This window comes from Apteryx rowi, unplaced genomic scaffold (genome assembly GCF_003343035.1).
Source record: "Apteryx rowi isolate R43461 unplaced genomic scaffold, aptRow1 scaffold_82, whole genome shotgun sequence".
Taxonomy (NCBI): Eukaryota; Metazoa; Chordata; class Aves; order Apterygiformes; family Apterygidae; genus Apteryx; species Apteryx rowi.
The window spans coordinates 1,803,355-1,820,171 of NW_020451116.1; the positions used below are offsets into that span (position 1 = coordinate 1,803,355).

Sequence of the window (16,817 nt, forward strand, 5' to 3'; positions counted from 1 at the left end):
TTTCTTCTTTCCCTTAATAGAGTAGAGTTAGTGTGGTCATTATTTGCGATTAAGTAGGTTTCTTTTATCAGAAATTTAGGTTAAATGCTACCTCCTAGTGTTTGCTATGGTTTTATAATTCTAAAATTCATTAGAGGAGATACTTATGAGTGCCTGCGGTAGAAATTTCTCTTTAACAAATTCTGTGTGAGTGGAAGTATTTTACATCATAAAGCCACACTTCAGCAATGGGAAAGGCCTGAGCCAGCAATCCTTAAGATGTGTTTAAATTTGAAGAATTAAATTCCCAGTCTGATAATCTGATCTGATAATGACAGTGTACATCTACGTTGTATCTCCAGAAGCCTCACCTCTGGCATCTTGCTAGTGACCCTTAAAAAACAAATCTTTAACGTTGTAGATTTCTGATGATCTACAGAAAGAATATTACACTTCTGGAGGAAGAAAAAGTTGGTCTGTGTCCTCATAAGATCAGGATGGATGCCATGCAGAATTTGAGAAGTACATTTCCTTATTCTGTTGATTTTAGCAGTAGTTAAAAAAAAACAAAAATGAGCAGCTATCTGAGAACTCTAGGCATGTGTTGAAAAATTGGTGCAGCTCTGCTCCTGTCCTCTTTCTTAAGTTTGAAGAATTGGATTGAAGAAGAGAACAGAAACATGTTTGCCATGAGGCCTGGGGTACAGCCTCATTTTTTGATTCCTCTAGGGAAGGCCCTGAGGAACAAAGTTGCTTTCCTTCTCATAAATTTCTAAGACAGAGTCCTCTGAACATGCAGACTTCTCTGCTAATCCCTTAGGTGCCTAATCTGCAAATTTCATGAAACTCCTCAGTGCTGTTGCAGACTCTGACTCCCATTTTAATCTCTCTTTATTTGTTATTAGATTATTACTATTATTATTATTAACTTTCCAGCACCTCCGGTGGTAACTACAGAATAATATAGGAGAATAAACTACAGTTAAGGAAATGTAAGGAGAAGTTGAAATGCAGTAGAAGAAAACATATGCTGTAGTATGCATTTGATACGAAAGTATAAAAGCGCAAATGGCATATTTTATATATAGAGTATTTACCTATGTGTAATTGGTATATCAAATTAATTTTCTGTTTTATTAAAATAAATGCAACTTTAAATCTGTTTTGGACTGCAATAATTGTGTAGCTGGTGATAAACAGAAGACTTACAGAGCAAATTAATAGCCAATGTAATGTGCTTTTCCAAATTAATTGAATTTTGGTCTCTTTCTCAATGATTTTCATATGAATGCTTACTGAAGTTTAATGTCTTTCAATTATGTTGTCCCAGGAAAGATGCAGCATGTTCTCAACATGAAAACAAGTTTTTTTAAAAAAAAGAAGACTTTGACTAAATGAAACGTAAACAGAAAAAAAAAAAATCAAAAGTTTATCTAGCTGGTTGTGTTATGCAGATGACTTTATGGAATAGCTAAAGATCTCTGTGCATGTAATTCTTGAGTCCAGTGTATAGCCAGTACACCATGGTGCTCAGGTGAGAAATGAGAAATTTTAAGGGCCGTTGAACACTCTGAATTTTGTGGAGTGCTCAATAGCCCTCAAAATTTCTCATTTAGGACGGTGCATATGTATTGCTTCAAAAATGAATGTGAACTTCACTTTCTCCATTTGATTTACATCTCTCCCTCCCCCTTCCTCCCTCTCTCTCAATCATATTATGGCATGAGTAGCTGCCCTTACTTTCTGCTCATTTTGAAACATATAAAATATACTTGCTGATTAAGCTATTGGCCTGAGTTCAAAGTGGGAAACCACATACGCAGGTTCAATGATACGTAGCACACTAGAAAATCCTATACCCTAGGATAATCTCAAAACCTGAGCGCTTGGGGGTTTTTCCCCTGCATTCCTGTTGTCACTCCTTCAGGCACTGGTTTGGTAACTAATGTAAAAATAACACTATTCAGGTTAATACAATTTTTTTTTCCTGTAATTCCTTTCAATATTGTTCAGGATCTTTATAGAGAATCTGACAGAGGATCGGCTCTCTAGACTCCAGTAGTCGTGTTATTCGCAAATAAGTGTAAAAGACGAAGGAGACTGGCCAGAAATGAGTAATACAGATTTAAATTTCCAATATATTTTCGTTTGCTCCATGCTCTTCAGCTAATCAGGCTCTCTGCCCCCCAGTTTCTGTTTACAAATTTACTTTGTAGTTTTACTGCTGTGGAGACAGAGCAATTTTTACATTTTCATTTAGATAATTGATTTTGTGTGTTTTTGAGGTTTTTTTCCCTCAGAATAAAAAGAATTGAATACCAAGAGTTAAGGATGAAATAGATTTGTAAATATATGAAGTTAAAAGAAACTTTTAAAATATGCAACTCATCAAACTATTCCAGTTTATAAACAATCTTGTGTTTTTGTGACAGCTGTTTCTTTAGCTGAACAGGTAAGTTTATTAAGCAGTAGGTATTATCATTTGTCATTTTTTTATTAATAAAAAATGACATTTTGCCTTAAAGGAATAGGAAAAATTGAAGGGAAGTTTCTTTATGGTCGGCTTTGTTTATTCACTAGTTTTGTGATTCTCTTATCTACTTTGTTTTGGCAGTCCTTTTTCTTTATGCTAGATATTTTATTTAAACAAATATTTCTTTATTTACTCTCCTAAGCCACATTGAAATCAGCCACATTCTTGGCAATTGGCAGCAATGTAGAAATTCCCCAAATCCTGCAAGTCCACTCAAATTTGCAGAACTACTGAGTTGAAGAGCAGGACCTCCATGCTCCCTCACTTGCTTAATTTTTTGGTGCTGGTGCTGGAAGAACTGAACAGAGGCGCACAGAGCGGAGCTGACACACAGGCACGCCTGACCGGTCGGAGGACAAGGGAATAGTCCTGAAGATGCGCTGAGATGAATGCTTTACATCAATATGAAAATCCAAACTGTAAACTGTTTCCTGAACCGGTGGCTGAGCTGGTGCTGCCCTAAGTCCCCGCGTAGCGGGTGAAGGTGCCTGCAGGGAGGGAGAAGGCAAAAGCTCTCAGCAGCTCCCTGGGGCGCTGAGCGGTGCGGCGGCAGTGTCACGGGGCCGCCTGGCTTGCCCGGTTCCAGTAGCACCAAGAGCAGCTTAAAGGGTAGCAAAGGCACTGTTGTCCAGGGGTAAAACCTCTCTTGGCTGCTCCTCTGTGAAGGTTTTGTTCAGGGAAAAAACACCTTGCATAAGGACAGGAGGAAAGGTTCTGTTAATTGAAATGCTAATTTTTTTTAATTGGACCCAGACTTCTTTCCATTTCCTGATAGCATAAAATATTATACATTCCTTTATATGTTGCTTTGATTTTAATATTTTAACAAAAATTGGGGATGAAATAATTGTTTTTAACCTTTAACTTAGAATGGGCTATTCCGCCAGGCCCCAGGGATAAAATCCTATCGTGATCTTCCATATAAATTCATAATTGCAACCTTTTTCCTCTGTCCATAGTTTATGCAAAAACTTGAATTTTATATTAATATTTCCTCATTCTTCTTCTGAGTGTGTCTTTTTGGTAAGACTAAATCTATCATAAATCCACTTGAACTTTATCTCCTTGTGGAAATAAGTAGTATTTTAGGTAACAAGGTTAGATATGCAGACTAAGAGCAGCCACTTTTGGCACTCTGAAGTGCTTTTCAGAAAATGCATCCTGTGGGAGTTAAAATACTACAAAAGCTTGTATGCTTAAGAAACGGACTATTAAGGGAATGCATTGTGTTGGATGTCAGTTGAATATGAGTAATAGTATAAAGAAGTCAATTTCTGCTGCTCCACCAGAAAAAAAATAGCTAAAATATTGAATATGCTAGCTGCTACATTTTGAATTAACATACAGACCAAAGGGTAAATTCTGTGCTTTGTAAACGTGTAATCGAATTGGCATTTGGGAGATTTACTTGGATGAATTTTCCTGTTGACTTCCGCAACTGCAAGCGGGCAGAAGCTGGGCTGCAGGCTGCAGGTGGCAGGCAGGCTGCCCGGGGCGGGCGGCAGGACGGGGGAGGCCCGCGGCCCCGCTCCTCGGGGGCCTGGCGTCAGCCGCGTGGCTCACGAAGTTCCTGCACCGCTTGTAACTCCCTAACTGGTGAAAATAAGGCAAAATCTGCTTCAAAGGGAAAGGAGGTGTGCAAAGTGGCTCTTGAGATCACAGAATGCGTCTTAGTTGACAGAAGAAGAAATAATCCAAGAACCGTGCGTTGCTGTAGTACTTCACACCACTCCAAGTTTGAAAACGAGAGTCAAACTGTTCTCTGAGAGAACAAAAAAAACCCGTCATGGGACAGGTTCATTGCAGGTTGTTTCTGTATTATGGGACAAGCCGTAAGGGACTCGTTGGAGTTTGCACCAGCAAACGAGCCTTGCTTCTTTTGGGTCCTGCGTGCGCAGGAACAGAGTCGGGCCATTAGGAAGTAGGCGCGTTCTCTTGCTCCAAGCTGAGCAATAGTCTCAGCTGTTATGAGGGTGAAATCCAAAAATCAGTGCGATTGTTCTCTTAGAGTATGCCTGTTTTAATCAAAATTGAGACCATTATCAAGGCTGGTAATGAATTCTCTTGGCTCTCCTCTATTTCATGAGGAAATAATGGTTTTTCAATATAATTTTTTCTTAATGTACTGCAATAAACTATCATTCTTTGGAAGTACCCTCTCATTACTGCTTATACCCGCTAGTGTTTTTAAATACAGCTCTTCAAATGGATGAGCCAAACTTGCTTTCCCTGAATTTTAATGGTTTTAGCAGATAAATCTTAATTTTCTTTGATAATATATTTCTTTAAATGGCAGTACTCATTATTCCCCCTTTTCATGACATCTGCTAAAGCATGTGTTAACCATCATAACTGTTTGATATAGTGAACAATCTGGGCTTTATCCCTGCGTGTGACAAGAGGTAGTTGCATTGCTGGTTGTGAGCTACTTGCCAGCAAGATTTAGCTTTCACCTTTTTTCCAGAGCTCAGGTGTAGTATGCAGGGTGAAACTCTTGTCGCTTTTTTATGGCAGTTCATTTCATTTAAGCAGAACTTTTAATCAGATGTTTTCCAAGAAAGCATTTACTTACCGTTTTTGTTACTGAAAAATGTATGATGAATTAGTAACATCCACAACCTCCCTTTAAATGCACAATATAATCTTTCCAAGGTAGAATAGAATGAACCTGTTTATCTGATTCTGTCTTTATTTCATTAATAGTGGGCTCTGTATTACCAGTCTACTGCTGTTGTTGGCTTTTTAATTGTTGGCTTATGTATAAGTCTTTTTTTTTTTTTTTTTTTTTAATTTAGTCAAGAAGAGTAAGAATTGGCACGTACCATTTGAGTTCATGTTTTGTATAAAGATCGTTTGTATTCATTTTGTGTTGTGAAAAGGAAAGTAGAAGCTAGGAGTGTAGTGCGGTTATGATGGTTGAGTATTCAGCATCAATGTCTGCAGTGTTCATGTCATACAAAGATTTGGCCCATGTTGTCTAATTAAACCAAGTAGAGCTTGCTTGTTGTGAATATAATACATAATTAAAATGAAACTGAAATAAGGCACTATATGAACAACACTATTTAGTTACATCCAGTAGCATTTTGTGAGATTGCCTCTGTGTATGTCTCCAATACCCAATGAGAAAATCTCAGAAAAACAGGGCTTTTCTGGAGACGAGATGTTTTGTGTTTGCTGTCCTTGCCACAGGCAAAGGACAGAAATGGAGAGTTTTTCCAGCGGGCCCTAGTAGGGTTCAAGATTTCTCTTGCGAGCATCTGTGTAGGACGGAGAACCAGTAGAGGCCAGTCATGACCCCAAGCTTCCATACGTGTTTGCCATCCTGCCTGGTACCCCTTGTACCCCGTTTCTTCCTTCTTCTGCCGGTCAGCATGAAGGAGCACTGCACCGCAGTGATAGGTGAAAGCCTTGTGTGAGTGATACGCGCCTGAACGCCACGCGTTGCCCCTGCTGCCTGAGCTGTGCAGCTCCTTCCCACCCATCTGGACTGCTTTGTCCAAACCATCTCCATCAAGCCTCAGAGACCCCCTCAGGGCATTTGAGAGACTTGGAGAGCAGAGGTAGGGAAGGCAATGTCATTCTGGAGCTTCACAAGTGTAGGGCTGGGACCAAGTCCTCCTCCTGTGGGTCCAGGGCAGAGAAGCGGGGAGAGCGGGGAGGGAGGCCTCTGCAGAAAGCCTGGTGCCCAGCTTGCTGCTCCGGCCGCCCTGGTCTGGGCAAGAGGAGTGGGGCAGCGACTGCTGGTGCTGCTGGCACAGGCCAGCCCTAGCAGTAACGCTGCCTCCTCAGCCATGGTGCCGCGGTGACCTTGCAGGACCCTTGCATAAGGCCATGGTCATTTCTTTCTGTTCCCTGTCCTCCCATTTCCCATGCCCTCCCCAAAACATGCTGCTGTAGCAAAGTAATTTGCCTGAGCGCTGAGCCAGCTCTTGTGGGATGTCACCGCAACAGAGACCTTCAGGATAGCGAAGTAAAGATACACAGATGAAGTGAAGATTGAGCAACCTCAGTGTGTGATAGCTTAGCATTAGGTCTGTAGATTCTGGTCAAGACCTTCAGGAGAATACCAGGGCTTTTTGTTACCTCTGAGAATATGCTTAAAATGAGAACTGTTCCTCTCACGGGCTGGTAAGTGGATTAGTCTAGCAAATTAAGGCTTCAGTTAGGATGACAGTAGAGGAGAGTATTTGGTTTCAGTCTCCATCAGTGCCCCTTGTCTCTAATGTTTCTTTTCTAGAAATTGAAAAAAATACTGTATACGTGTTTGAGATTGTATTTAGTCTCTCAAGATGGCATCCCAGGTCTGCTGTTCAATTAGGGAGTACGGCTCGGTAATCCTTATTTAATTAGAGCTCCTTGTCGTGCTCCCTGGGAACTGCACTTGTAATTGGATTTGCACAAGTGAGAATATGCAGAGGCCACCTCAAAGGAAAGTTGTACTTTGCCTGTGTGCGTTGCTTACCCGGCGTTCTGCGAGACTGTTTCCTCTGCATATTCACATTACGGTTCCTGTCCACCTTCTGTTTTTCCTCGGAGTTCTGCTGCCCTGCACTTACGGTGTTTAGTAGGAATAACGGACGCGTTGAGCACTGTACAACTCTTTAATCCCCGATTGCTTGGTGCTGTGAGAGGGCACTTGTACAGTCCTGGTAGCCACTGCTCTTCGGGGAAGGTCCTGTAGTTCACCAGCACTGGAGAGCCAAAAGCCCTGGTGTGAATATGCAAGGAGAGCACTCTCAAAGAACGCCTCCCTGGTGAGTAGCCTTTCTCTTCTTCTGTGTTTAACCGAAAATGTCAGACACAATTTTGTAAATTCCCTATTTGCAAATACTGAATTCGTTTCCCCTGTGATAAAAAATATTGAGGAGGTTTCTGATTTGTGAGATTAATTTTAAAAGTGTTTCCTTCATAGCAAAAAAAAAAAAAAAAAAAGCATTTATCTGTCTTTCTAAGTCTTTAATATTTACTCATTTCAGTTGTAAATTGATGTGGTACTATCTGCGTGGGTGTATGTGTAAATACACATATTTGAGCTATAATATATATCTCTATCAGACAAAAAGGCACGATTACAGTGCAGTCATGTATTTTAGAGTTACACTCTTCTAGATTTTATTGTATTTAGACTAGATCAGATGGCCACGAGTCACTGACCAAGTCGCCTGTCCAATAGGATTAACAGCGTTAATTCTCAAAACAGATTCTCCAGAAGAAAATCAAATGTATATTGCTTTTCTAAATCTGTTTCTGCGTCTTTCCCTTGCAGACATGGAGTTCTGCGAGCCTCCCCACATCCTGTGCTCGGGCTACCAGGCCGACGGGCACGGGGTGTCCGAGCACAGCTACCCTCTGGAGGTGGGCTCCGACGGGGACACGGAGACGGAGGGTGGTGCCTCGCCGGACCGTGCCCTGCGCCTGTGGATGAGGGGGATGAAATCGGAGCACAGCTCCTGCTTGTCCAGCCGGGCAAACTCCGCCTTGTCGCTGACCGACACTGACCACGAGAGGAAGTCTGATGGGGAGAATGGTAATAGAGAAATGCATCTGCTGTACTAAAACAGAAGTAGTACTGAATTTGGATCTTTCTCTTTCTCATTTATTTTCATTTTCTTTTTTCTTCCTTCCTTCCTTCCTCCTTAGGTCTCCATATTTTATGAAAGGTAAAAAGGTTATTTGATACTTGTATTGTTTTTATAGCATAACTTACACTTGTCTTTACACTAAGACAAAAAATAAGACAGTGGTTTTGTTAAAATGTGTAATTCTTCTAGAGACAGACTACTTTCCAATCTTTATGCAATAGGAAGTTTATCAATTGAATTTAATGGCCTATAAATTAGGTTCTAAATAAATTCCTGTTTACGCATTTATATCACATATATTTTGTGTACAATCCATCCTGCACATGCTGGCTTCTGAGCGCAGCTTTAAGACTCTCCCATCAGGTGACTTCAAAGAGACTACTGGGAGTCCTAAATACTAGCTTCAGCTGTCAGTTCGGACTAAGACTCAATTTTGGGCTAAGACTTCTGGGCTATGCTAACAAGAACTGAACAGGTCCCTTTCATATCTCATTTCTGTGTTTCTCTGTGTACAGAAGGTGGGATTTCAGCTTAGATTTTTAAGTGTTTGTTCTGTTCCAGGATTTTTTCTGCTTATATGCTTAGTGTGTCACAGAAGGAAAAAGCATGTTTTAATTGCGTAACAGAGGGGGGAAAAATGGAATTATTATTTATCTTAATGCATCAAGATGAAAATAATGAAAATCTGCTAAAAATATTTCCTTAAAGAACATATAGTAAGTAAACAAATTTATCATGTTAATATCAACAAGTTCAACTTATTTCTTAATTTCTGTGTTTAATAGCTGCATTGTTAGGGCAGTTACGTTTTTTAAGTGGTTAAGAAGAGATCAGGGAAACAGTGAAAATGGCCCATGTGACTTCAGTGTTAACAATGTTATAGTTTAGTACATCCATAGTAATAACATGCAAGAGAGTAGAGTTATTAATGACTAATGAAGCACAACCTTTACTTAAACCCCATAGTCTTTGTGATGCTAGTAGTTTGAGCGGATGTAACTGAGATCAACACTATCTCTACAGCTGTAAAAGTGAACTGATGATTGTGAGGGACTTTTTTCAGTCTGTTTTTTCTCCTCTTTGTCAAACCCAGTGTGTCAGTGTTCTGGGTATGTGCCTGCTCCATATGCTGCCTGCTGCTGTGAAAATACATGTTCTAATGTAGAAAAACAAGGTTACTTGGAAATGTGTACATGCTACACTTAGAATAGAATATCAGTATTTAAGACTGCTAGGAAATTTTAAGTACTGGGTCAAAAAATCTAATTTTTAGGCTTTGACCTATATAGCTTATAGTACCTTCTTACTCTTAGGTGGTTCATGGAGGGTGCATATTTCCTCTTCAGTTTATTTATAACATAATATACTTTATTATGTATTCTGAGTAGCCACATTTGAAAATTTACTGGAGGACTATTTTCCTTCACAGGCATATAGACCAGCTCTGAAATAATCACTGTTTAAACACACTCTCCGGTTGTTTTGGAAGCATTGAACAGATTGCGTGAAACACCAACATTCCCATTTAAATTAGTGTTGTCAATGTTAATGGCAACTAATAATAGCCTATTAGTGCACAAACTGCCTTCAGCTTTGCCTGAGGCTAAGCAAAATATATTTTAACTGCAAGTAATGAATGGCCAGTTTCTTGGGGATCGTTGCTTATCTCTGTTATGGTAAAACTAGCTCTTTTTTAACATGAACAATGTTACTCTACGATGTGTGAATGTAGATTTCCAACAGAAACACTACAAAACAACAATATTAAATATAGTTACTTTATTTCATTGAAGAAGACTGCAGTTACCCTCCATTTGTGGAATGATGGTATCTGTCATTGCAGGAGTTCATTGGTTTTGTCTCTGAGAGGACTGAGCTGATACGTGCTCTATGTTACAACATACTCCAATATCTACAGATACATTTTTAATTAAATTACAGTATCTTAGAATGAAAATATGGGCCTGAAACTGCTTTCATAGTGCTTTCTACTGCTTTTGAGAATTGTATGAAGATGCACTATTGTGTTGTGTTGGGTTTGCTTCTGTTTTTTTGTTTATATGAAGTAAAACATTTGGTCCAGGAGAGCATATAACCCTGATTTCTTTAAAAAAAAAAAAAAAAAAAAAAAAAAAAAAAAAAAAAGCTGCTCTTTGGTCATATATCTCAAACTAAATCATATGACATGGGACTGCATCGTGCACTAGCCCGTGTGTGAATGAGACTGAAGTTCTTTTTGCGTCCCAATACTCTTCCCCGTTAAATTGTTCATGCAGTCCATATGTTCTGTTTCACAACTGCATAGATATCCTGTAAAGCAATGTATTGTATCCCAAGCTTATGCCATGCAATGCCTACTAAGCATTTTTGAATCATGTTTGACTTGTTAGCACAACCATCCGCTCTTTTACTTTTAGGCACTGTATCTCAGCTGAGAGGAAGTAAGGAACTTGAGCCATCTCTAAAATAACAAAATTTTTAGCCTGTTTCAGGTTAAGTTGGATTGTGTTGAACTGCTTTAAAGGCTTACTTGTTCGACTTGGCTCTGACATGGACTTAGATATTTTTATGCAATTAATTACCCTTCTCTACTAAATGATGAGACCAATAGCAGAATACTAGCTTCCAGTGTAGTATGAAATGCATACTCATTCTTGGGGATAGATTCATGCTCCATTCCTTTGGCTGCACAATTTTATGAAAACTAGACTTCGGCTATAGTTCTCAACAGATTTTCTGAGATTCGTAGGCAAGAAATGAGGATGTTTGTACAGGCTGAAGTATGACTAGATTGATTATGGAATATCGCTTTGGGGTGCTTGAGATCTGGGCACGGGGTTTCTTTTTAATAACATACTTCTCTTTTTTAAAACAAAACAAGGGAAAAAATTAAAAAATAAATGCTATACACAGTTTAGAGTTTCCTTTTTCATGCAGAAATTATTGGGAAGCTTCTTAACATCAGCATTCAGGATCAGATTCTATTTGGAGTAATAAATGTTTTAATAATATCAAGAATTTTAAACAGCAGATTACAAAGACAGAATAAAATATTAGCCATATGTTAATAAGTAGAAGTAGTAGAGAAATAAGGAACACTTAAGATAAGTTACTTTCTTGTGTTCACATAGTGAATCAGCAACAGAATCAGATGTCCCCTAATTCTCACTCCTGGGACTAAGTTTTGATTTAAAATATGCCAGTTAAAATCACATATAACTTCACTGAAGTCAATATAAGTCAATTCTGGTGAGATCAGAATTCAGTTCCAGCATTCTAACCTGGCTTGCACATGCCTGCCTTTATAAATCCTTATTGTACTAGGTTACAGATCAAAGCTGAGCTTAATGACACAGAAACATGTAAGATTAATATTGTATAATTCACCTAAGTATTTGTTTTATACCTTGGGAGCAATGGTCCATTTAATAGAGCTCTTGACTCCAATTCCCTAAATCTTGGGGGGGGGGGGGGGTGTTCCATCCTTTGATTGCTGGGCAGGTGGGTGACTCTGAGCAAGTCACCTCAGCTCTTTGCACTTCAGTTTGAGGATCTGTTAAAAGGATAAAGATGCTTAATTAATAAAAGAAATGCTGAAATTGTGAATATGCAGCTTTGTGAATACTGTAGTTTTTCAAACATGGGGAGAATTTAACTAAGGACAAGATTCTGATTTAATTTATAGTGTGTGTCAATAGACCTACTGTGAAATCACCCCTGTTTAAACTAGACCTGAATTCAGCTCTTCATGGAAGTGTTGTGTTTTAATGCAAGACAGTGAGAGCATTGGGATTAATGTTGCTGTTATTTACTATTCTTTTGTAAACAAGTCAGTCATTAAGCTGATCTCTCACTTTCTCATTTCTCCAGGAAATTATTGCCAACAGCTACATTATAATAACAATACGTATGCTGAGAAGAGTTACGCATGTGATTCCCTGTGCAGGATTCTGCTTGTAATAACGTGGCTGTGTCTGAAGTATTTCCATTAGCTTTGTCCTGTCACTCTCTATTTACAATGGAGCAATTAAGAAATTGAGTTACTAATTTGCAAGTAGAGCAGTTAGGTCAAATATGTGTAAGTAGCCTTGAAAATATAAAGGTAAACATTCGTCTTAATCCCCTTTTATCTGGATCATTTAATATTTTCCTCTCCATTCCTAGTGTTCCTTGTTGTTGTGGCGTGGATTGTATGTGAAGTCATGGTCATGCATTGGATGTTTTCAGTCACCCACAGGATTTGGACAACCACATAGTTTACACAAAATGCAAATCCCTATGGTGAAATCTCTTGAATTTGTGGAGTTTTAAGATAGCTTCTCAGACAGTTGACATATTCTCTAAGGTATTTGATAGAAAAGGGCCATTTTCCTCTCAATACAAGACTTCTTTTGCTTCTGTCGTGTTTTTTCTTTTCTAGTGCTTAAACAATATTTCTATTGGTTGCTTCTACTATATTCATTATTGTTTCAAGTAACCCTCCTCAGTGTCAAAGGAAGTGCATGAATCTCTGCAGTAACATAGCATAGTTTTGGGGAATGCTGGAGTATACATTGACACTTAACTGCTCTGCTGGAGTTAAGAGTATAAGATGCTTTTTTCCTTTAGAAATGTTACTGTCCCAGAGGAAAAATGTAAGTCATCTGAATTGTCTTGGGTAAGTATGAGATGCTTCTGTAACATCACCTCACCTGTAATATTGTGAAAACCTTGCATTCATGGAATTTCATTTCTGAAATTGCTCACATATGAAAATTTAGTTAATGATGAATTGTTGTTTGTCGGTATTTGGGGGAAAATTTTGTCCTTTGAAATAAGTATCATCATTAGTTTTGTTGACTGACAAAGGTATTGCATCTGCATATCTGTTGTTTCAACCTTTACAGTTTTCATATGGTATATTAAAATCAGTACACAGTGGTGTTAAAACACTCCCTTTCTTTTTTGTATTTATTTTATAAGCCCAATGAACATTCATTTAAGGACAAATATCAAACAGTATTTAATATTTTACATTAAAGATAATGAAAAAATATTTAGAACATAGCAGAAATATTTTTGGTATTTGGTAATTTGGTATCTTTGGTAATCCGTATGACCTTTGCCTACAGCATGGTAAAATGGAGCTATATATTTACCCAAGATTGTGTGTTATTTTTAGCCCTGCAGTTTTGTTTTCTTTTATTGGTAACTAAAAGAAGGGAGGGAGGGAAGCTTGAGGAGACCAGTCAGGACTAATTTTTATCCCAGAGATGAGTAACTTGGCATTAAAGCTCAAAAAAAATCACTTGGCTTTGCTCCGCTGTGTTTCACAGAAGGGATAGCGCATGTGGCTATGGAGCCTGTAGCACTATGATTGTTGCTCCTTCTTCCTTTTGGATCCTTTTGACTTTTGTTGGTGGAAATGCGTGTGCAGGAAAAATATTTCCACAAATATTGCACAATGCAAAATGATGTTGCAGTGCTTCTGACGCTCTTGGGAACTCGGTTTACCTGGGCTGCCACGGAGGGCGGAGGTGAGACGGGACAGGCGGAAAGCACCTGGCTCCTATCAGCGTGCTGCAGTGCAAAAGCACGAGGCTCATCTGCCCCTTCCTTTCAGCAATCTTCCAGAGAGTACGCGGACCCAGAACAAAATACTTTTTAACTTTTTAAGCGTGTGTTGTTAATCCTACATGAGAGCAGGTCCAGTTTAGGATATTGCTGGGAACGGTTGCGTTCTAAGCAACAGACATGTCTATGCTGATGTTTTATTTATGTTATTTTATTATTATTATTATAAAATGTTTTATTTCTCGTCTCTTTTGGTTAAACTTTAAAACACAGTAGAAGACCAGAAATTCACTTTACAGAAACAGCCTACAATCATGTTATACATATTTCCTTTTAAATAAATGATTTATTTTAGTTTTAATGCAGGTAATTTACTTTTATATACTTCTTTTGAAATATAAACAATTCCTGCTCTTATATCTTAAAATGTAGGTAATACTAATCCTTAAGATATTAATTTAGAACTGCAGTGCTCAAATGACTTTATATACTTGACAGGCAAGGTTTCCTTTTTATGGAAGACTTACTTGTGTTGGTCTTGATGGTCCCAGGTAGAAAGTAATCTGTTCTCAGAGGAGAATAGTGTGCTGATTCATTTATATCTAGTATGTCCAACAGCATTAACAAATGTCACAAATTTGATATCTCAAATATGTATTACATAGTATGCTTCAAGGTAATCATTTTGCAGTGCCCAGATAAAGTTGGGCCCTGTTTCACTCCTCCTGTATGCTATTGAAAAAAAATACTATTTTTTCTTAATGTTTATAGTTTCCAAATAGTATTGTTATACAACTTATCTGGTGACATTCCTCCACCCCCCTCTCCTTTTTTTTTATTTCAGAAGTAATTTGCTAGGTAAAAGAAGAAAATAAAATTGATTTATATTACTAATTTATATCCCTTAACTGTGCAGGGATTCTTATGCATATTGTTTGAATCTAAAAGGTAGGAAACCTGCCCATAGTGTTTGATTTTGGAAATAGCGTCATATAAGGAAAAGCATGTACAGTTAATATCAGAGTTTGGGGTATTTGTGGAAAGGAAGAGGAATGGTAAAACTGTGACCAATGTTATGATGGCATTCAGGAAGGGAATTACTGCTTTTTCAAACTAGTATAATTATTATAACTAGTATAAATATTATAATATATTAATTATTATAATTATAACCTTAGCTACTATATCAAACTGTGTAATTTTGTAGTTATACTGTAAAGATTTTCAAAGATTGTTATAGTTTATTTCTTAACTCTGTAATCTTCAAAAAGTCGCAGTCATACTAAGAAGATCTGACAGTCGGAACTTGTTTTCCATCAAAGTATGGGATGTTCTGCTGAAAGCTGCATGTAAAACACTGCTGGTGCAAAATGAGCCTAGCAAGAAAACTTGTGAATTCTGATCACAGGTGAATTATACTTAAGGCTACTAGATAAATAAGGTCAAATTACTCTTGTGGGTTCCTCAGCCAGTGAGATTTTAAATACGGAGATATCTAGGCTCTTTTTTCCCCAGCAGAATGCTTTTCAGCTGTTCCAAATAGAATTACTGTAAATGAGATAGAAAGAAAGGATCTAGCAAATCAGTACAGGATTGGTAGAAAAGTGGAAAATATTGACAAATTATCCTTTTAGGAATAGCAAGGTTTAATCTAAATATCATTTCTTATGGACAGTATGAGAGCTTCTAAGAATTTATTATGTCATCCTGTGGATGACAAAAGATTGTTTTCTTCCTTCAGCCTTTTTTTCATTTTTACCCATTTAATTCGTTGTGCGTTAAATTACATAGGAAAGTCATTTTCAGATTTGTTAGTATTTCATTTCACACTGTGGTGGGAGTATGATGAAGATCAACGTAAATATGTATTTTTCAGAATTACAAATATTAGCATATCCTCATTTTACAAAGGAGAAGTATTGGTAGCAGCAAATAGCCTTGGTCAGAGATTTTAAAAGTAAATGGTAAAAGGTGATTGTGACCTTCATAGTCTTCTAAAAGTGAAAGAGAAAACAAACATACTAGGCTCTGTATTTCTTTGTTCTGCAATAGAAGATAGGATAAGAATCGGAAGTTGTATAAAAAATTGCAATTAGTTTATACAGAATAATACAGAATGGAATATTGTTTGTTTGTGCTTGCTTTCATATACAGGTCTTACAAAAAGAAATGCAATATTTTAGATACTAATTTTGTTTTCTTTAATTGTATCTGGCTCTGTTCACAATTTCATATTCTGTAACATAAGTTTAAGAGGAATTGTGTATAATTAGCTCTTCTGGAACACGGGTCCAGGAGCACTGAATAATTCCTGCAGGCTGCTTCCTCTCCCTAACAGATGTTTTTGAGTAATATTTTAATTAGATTCACATTTTCTGATGACTAGTTATGTTGCCGATGTAGTTTCTTTATCTTAAGCTTCTACTCCTGATAATTTGCAATGTAAATCCTATATAGTGTTTCACAGCGCTGACTTTGGATTGAGCAGCACATGTTGGCATCCGATGGTGAGTTATTCATCACGAGCTGCATTGGCAGTGCAGAGGAGCAGCCCTTCAGGCATAGAAACCAAGATGCCTTAGAACAGCTCTGCTCCTCTGGCTTGGGCCTTGGCTGGAAAAGGAGCTAGAAGAAGTCTTGAGGAAGACCTGCACGTAGGAGAAAATGATGAGTTGAGGATGGCTTAGGAGGGTCAAGGTGTGGTTATCAGGTCAGAGTTGTTCAGATCGATTCAGAAGAGACCTTTCTAAGAGCTACCAAAAAGAATGTACGAAACCCATGGGACCAAAGATAAGATAGGAGCATGCTAAACTGGGTATAGCATTTATCATGGTCCACAGTGCTCCTCCCTCACCACCTCCCCCGTTTTGTACATTAGAGCTTTATATCTTCTCTGGCACAATTAGAAATGCGTAGTAATCAAGAGACCATGGTACGCTGGAAAATTTTTCTTAAGCTAAAAGAAGGAAAAGCATCAGTATTTCAAATAAAGGCAAGTTAAAAGAGATAATTATCTGTAGCTATTTAATTTCACTTTGCCCCCAAGTGATATGCACGTTATAAAAGTTTGAACACATGTGTATCAATGATTTTGAAATATTTCTGTGACTGTAGCTACTAGGCTTTCTCCCTATTTTTCTTTCTCTGAAGATCCCATTTAGTTTTAT

General features: G+C 38.0%; 1 protein-coding gene across 2 annotated transcripts in view; it reads left to right on the forward strand.

The window, feature by feature from the left end:
- Positions 1–16,817, forward strand: part of TENM1 (teneurin transmembrane protein 1) — a 251,056-nt gene that overhangs the window by 22,316 nt on the left and 211,923 nt on the right. For both annotated transcript variants that reach the window (XM_026089540.1, XM_026089539.1), the window contains exon 2: positions 7,782–8,042. In XM_026089540.1, the coding sequence (XP_025945325.1) occupies positions 7,782–8,042 (261 nt within the window). The remainder of the gene's footprint in view (positions 1–7,781; positions 8,043–16,817) is intronic.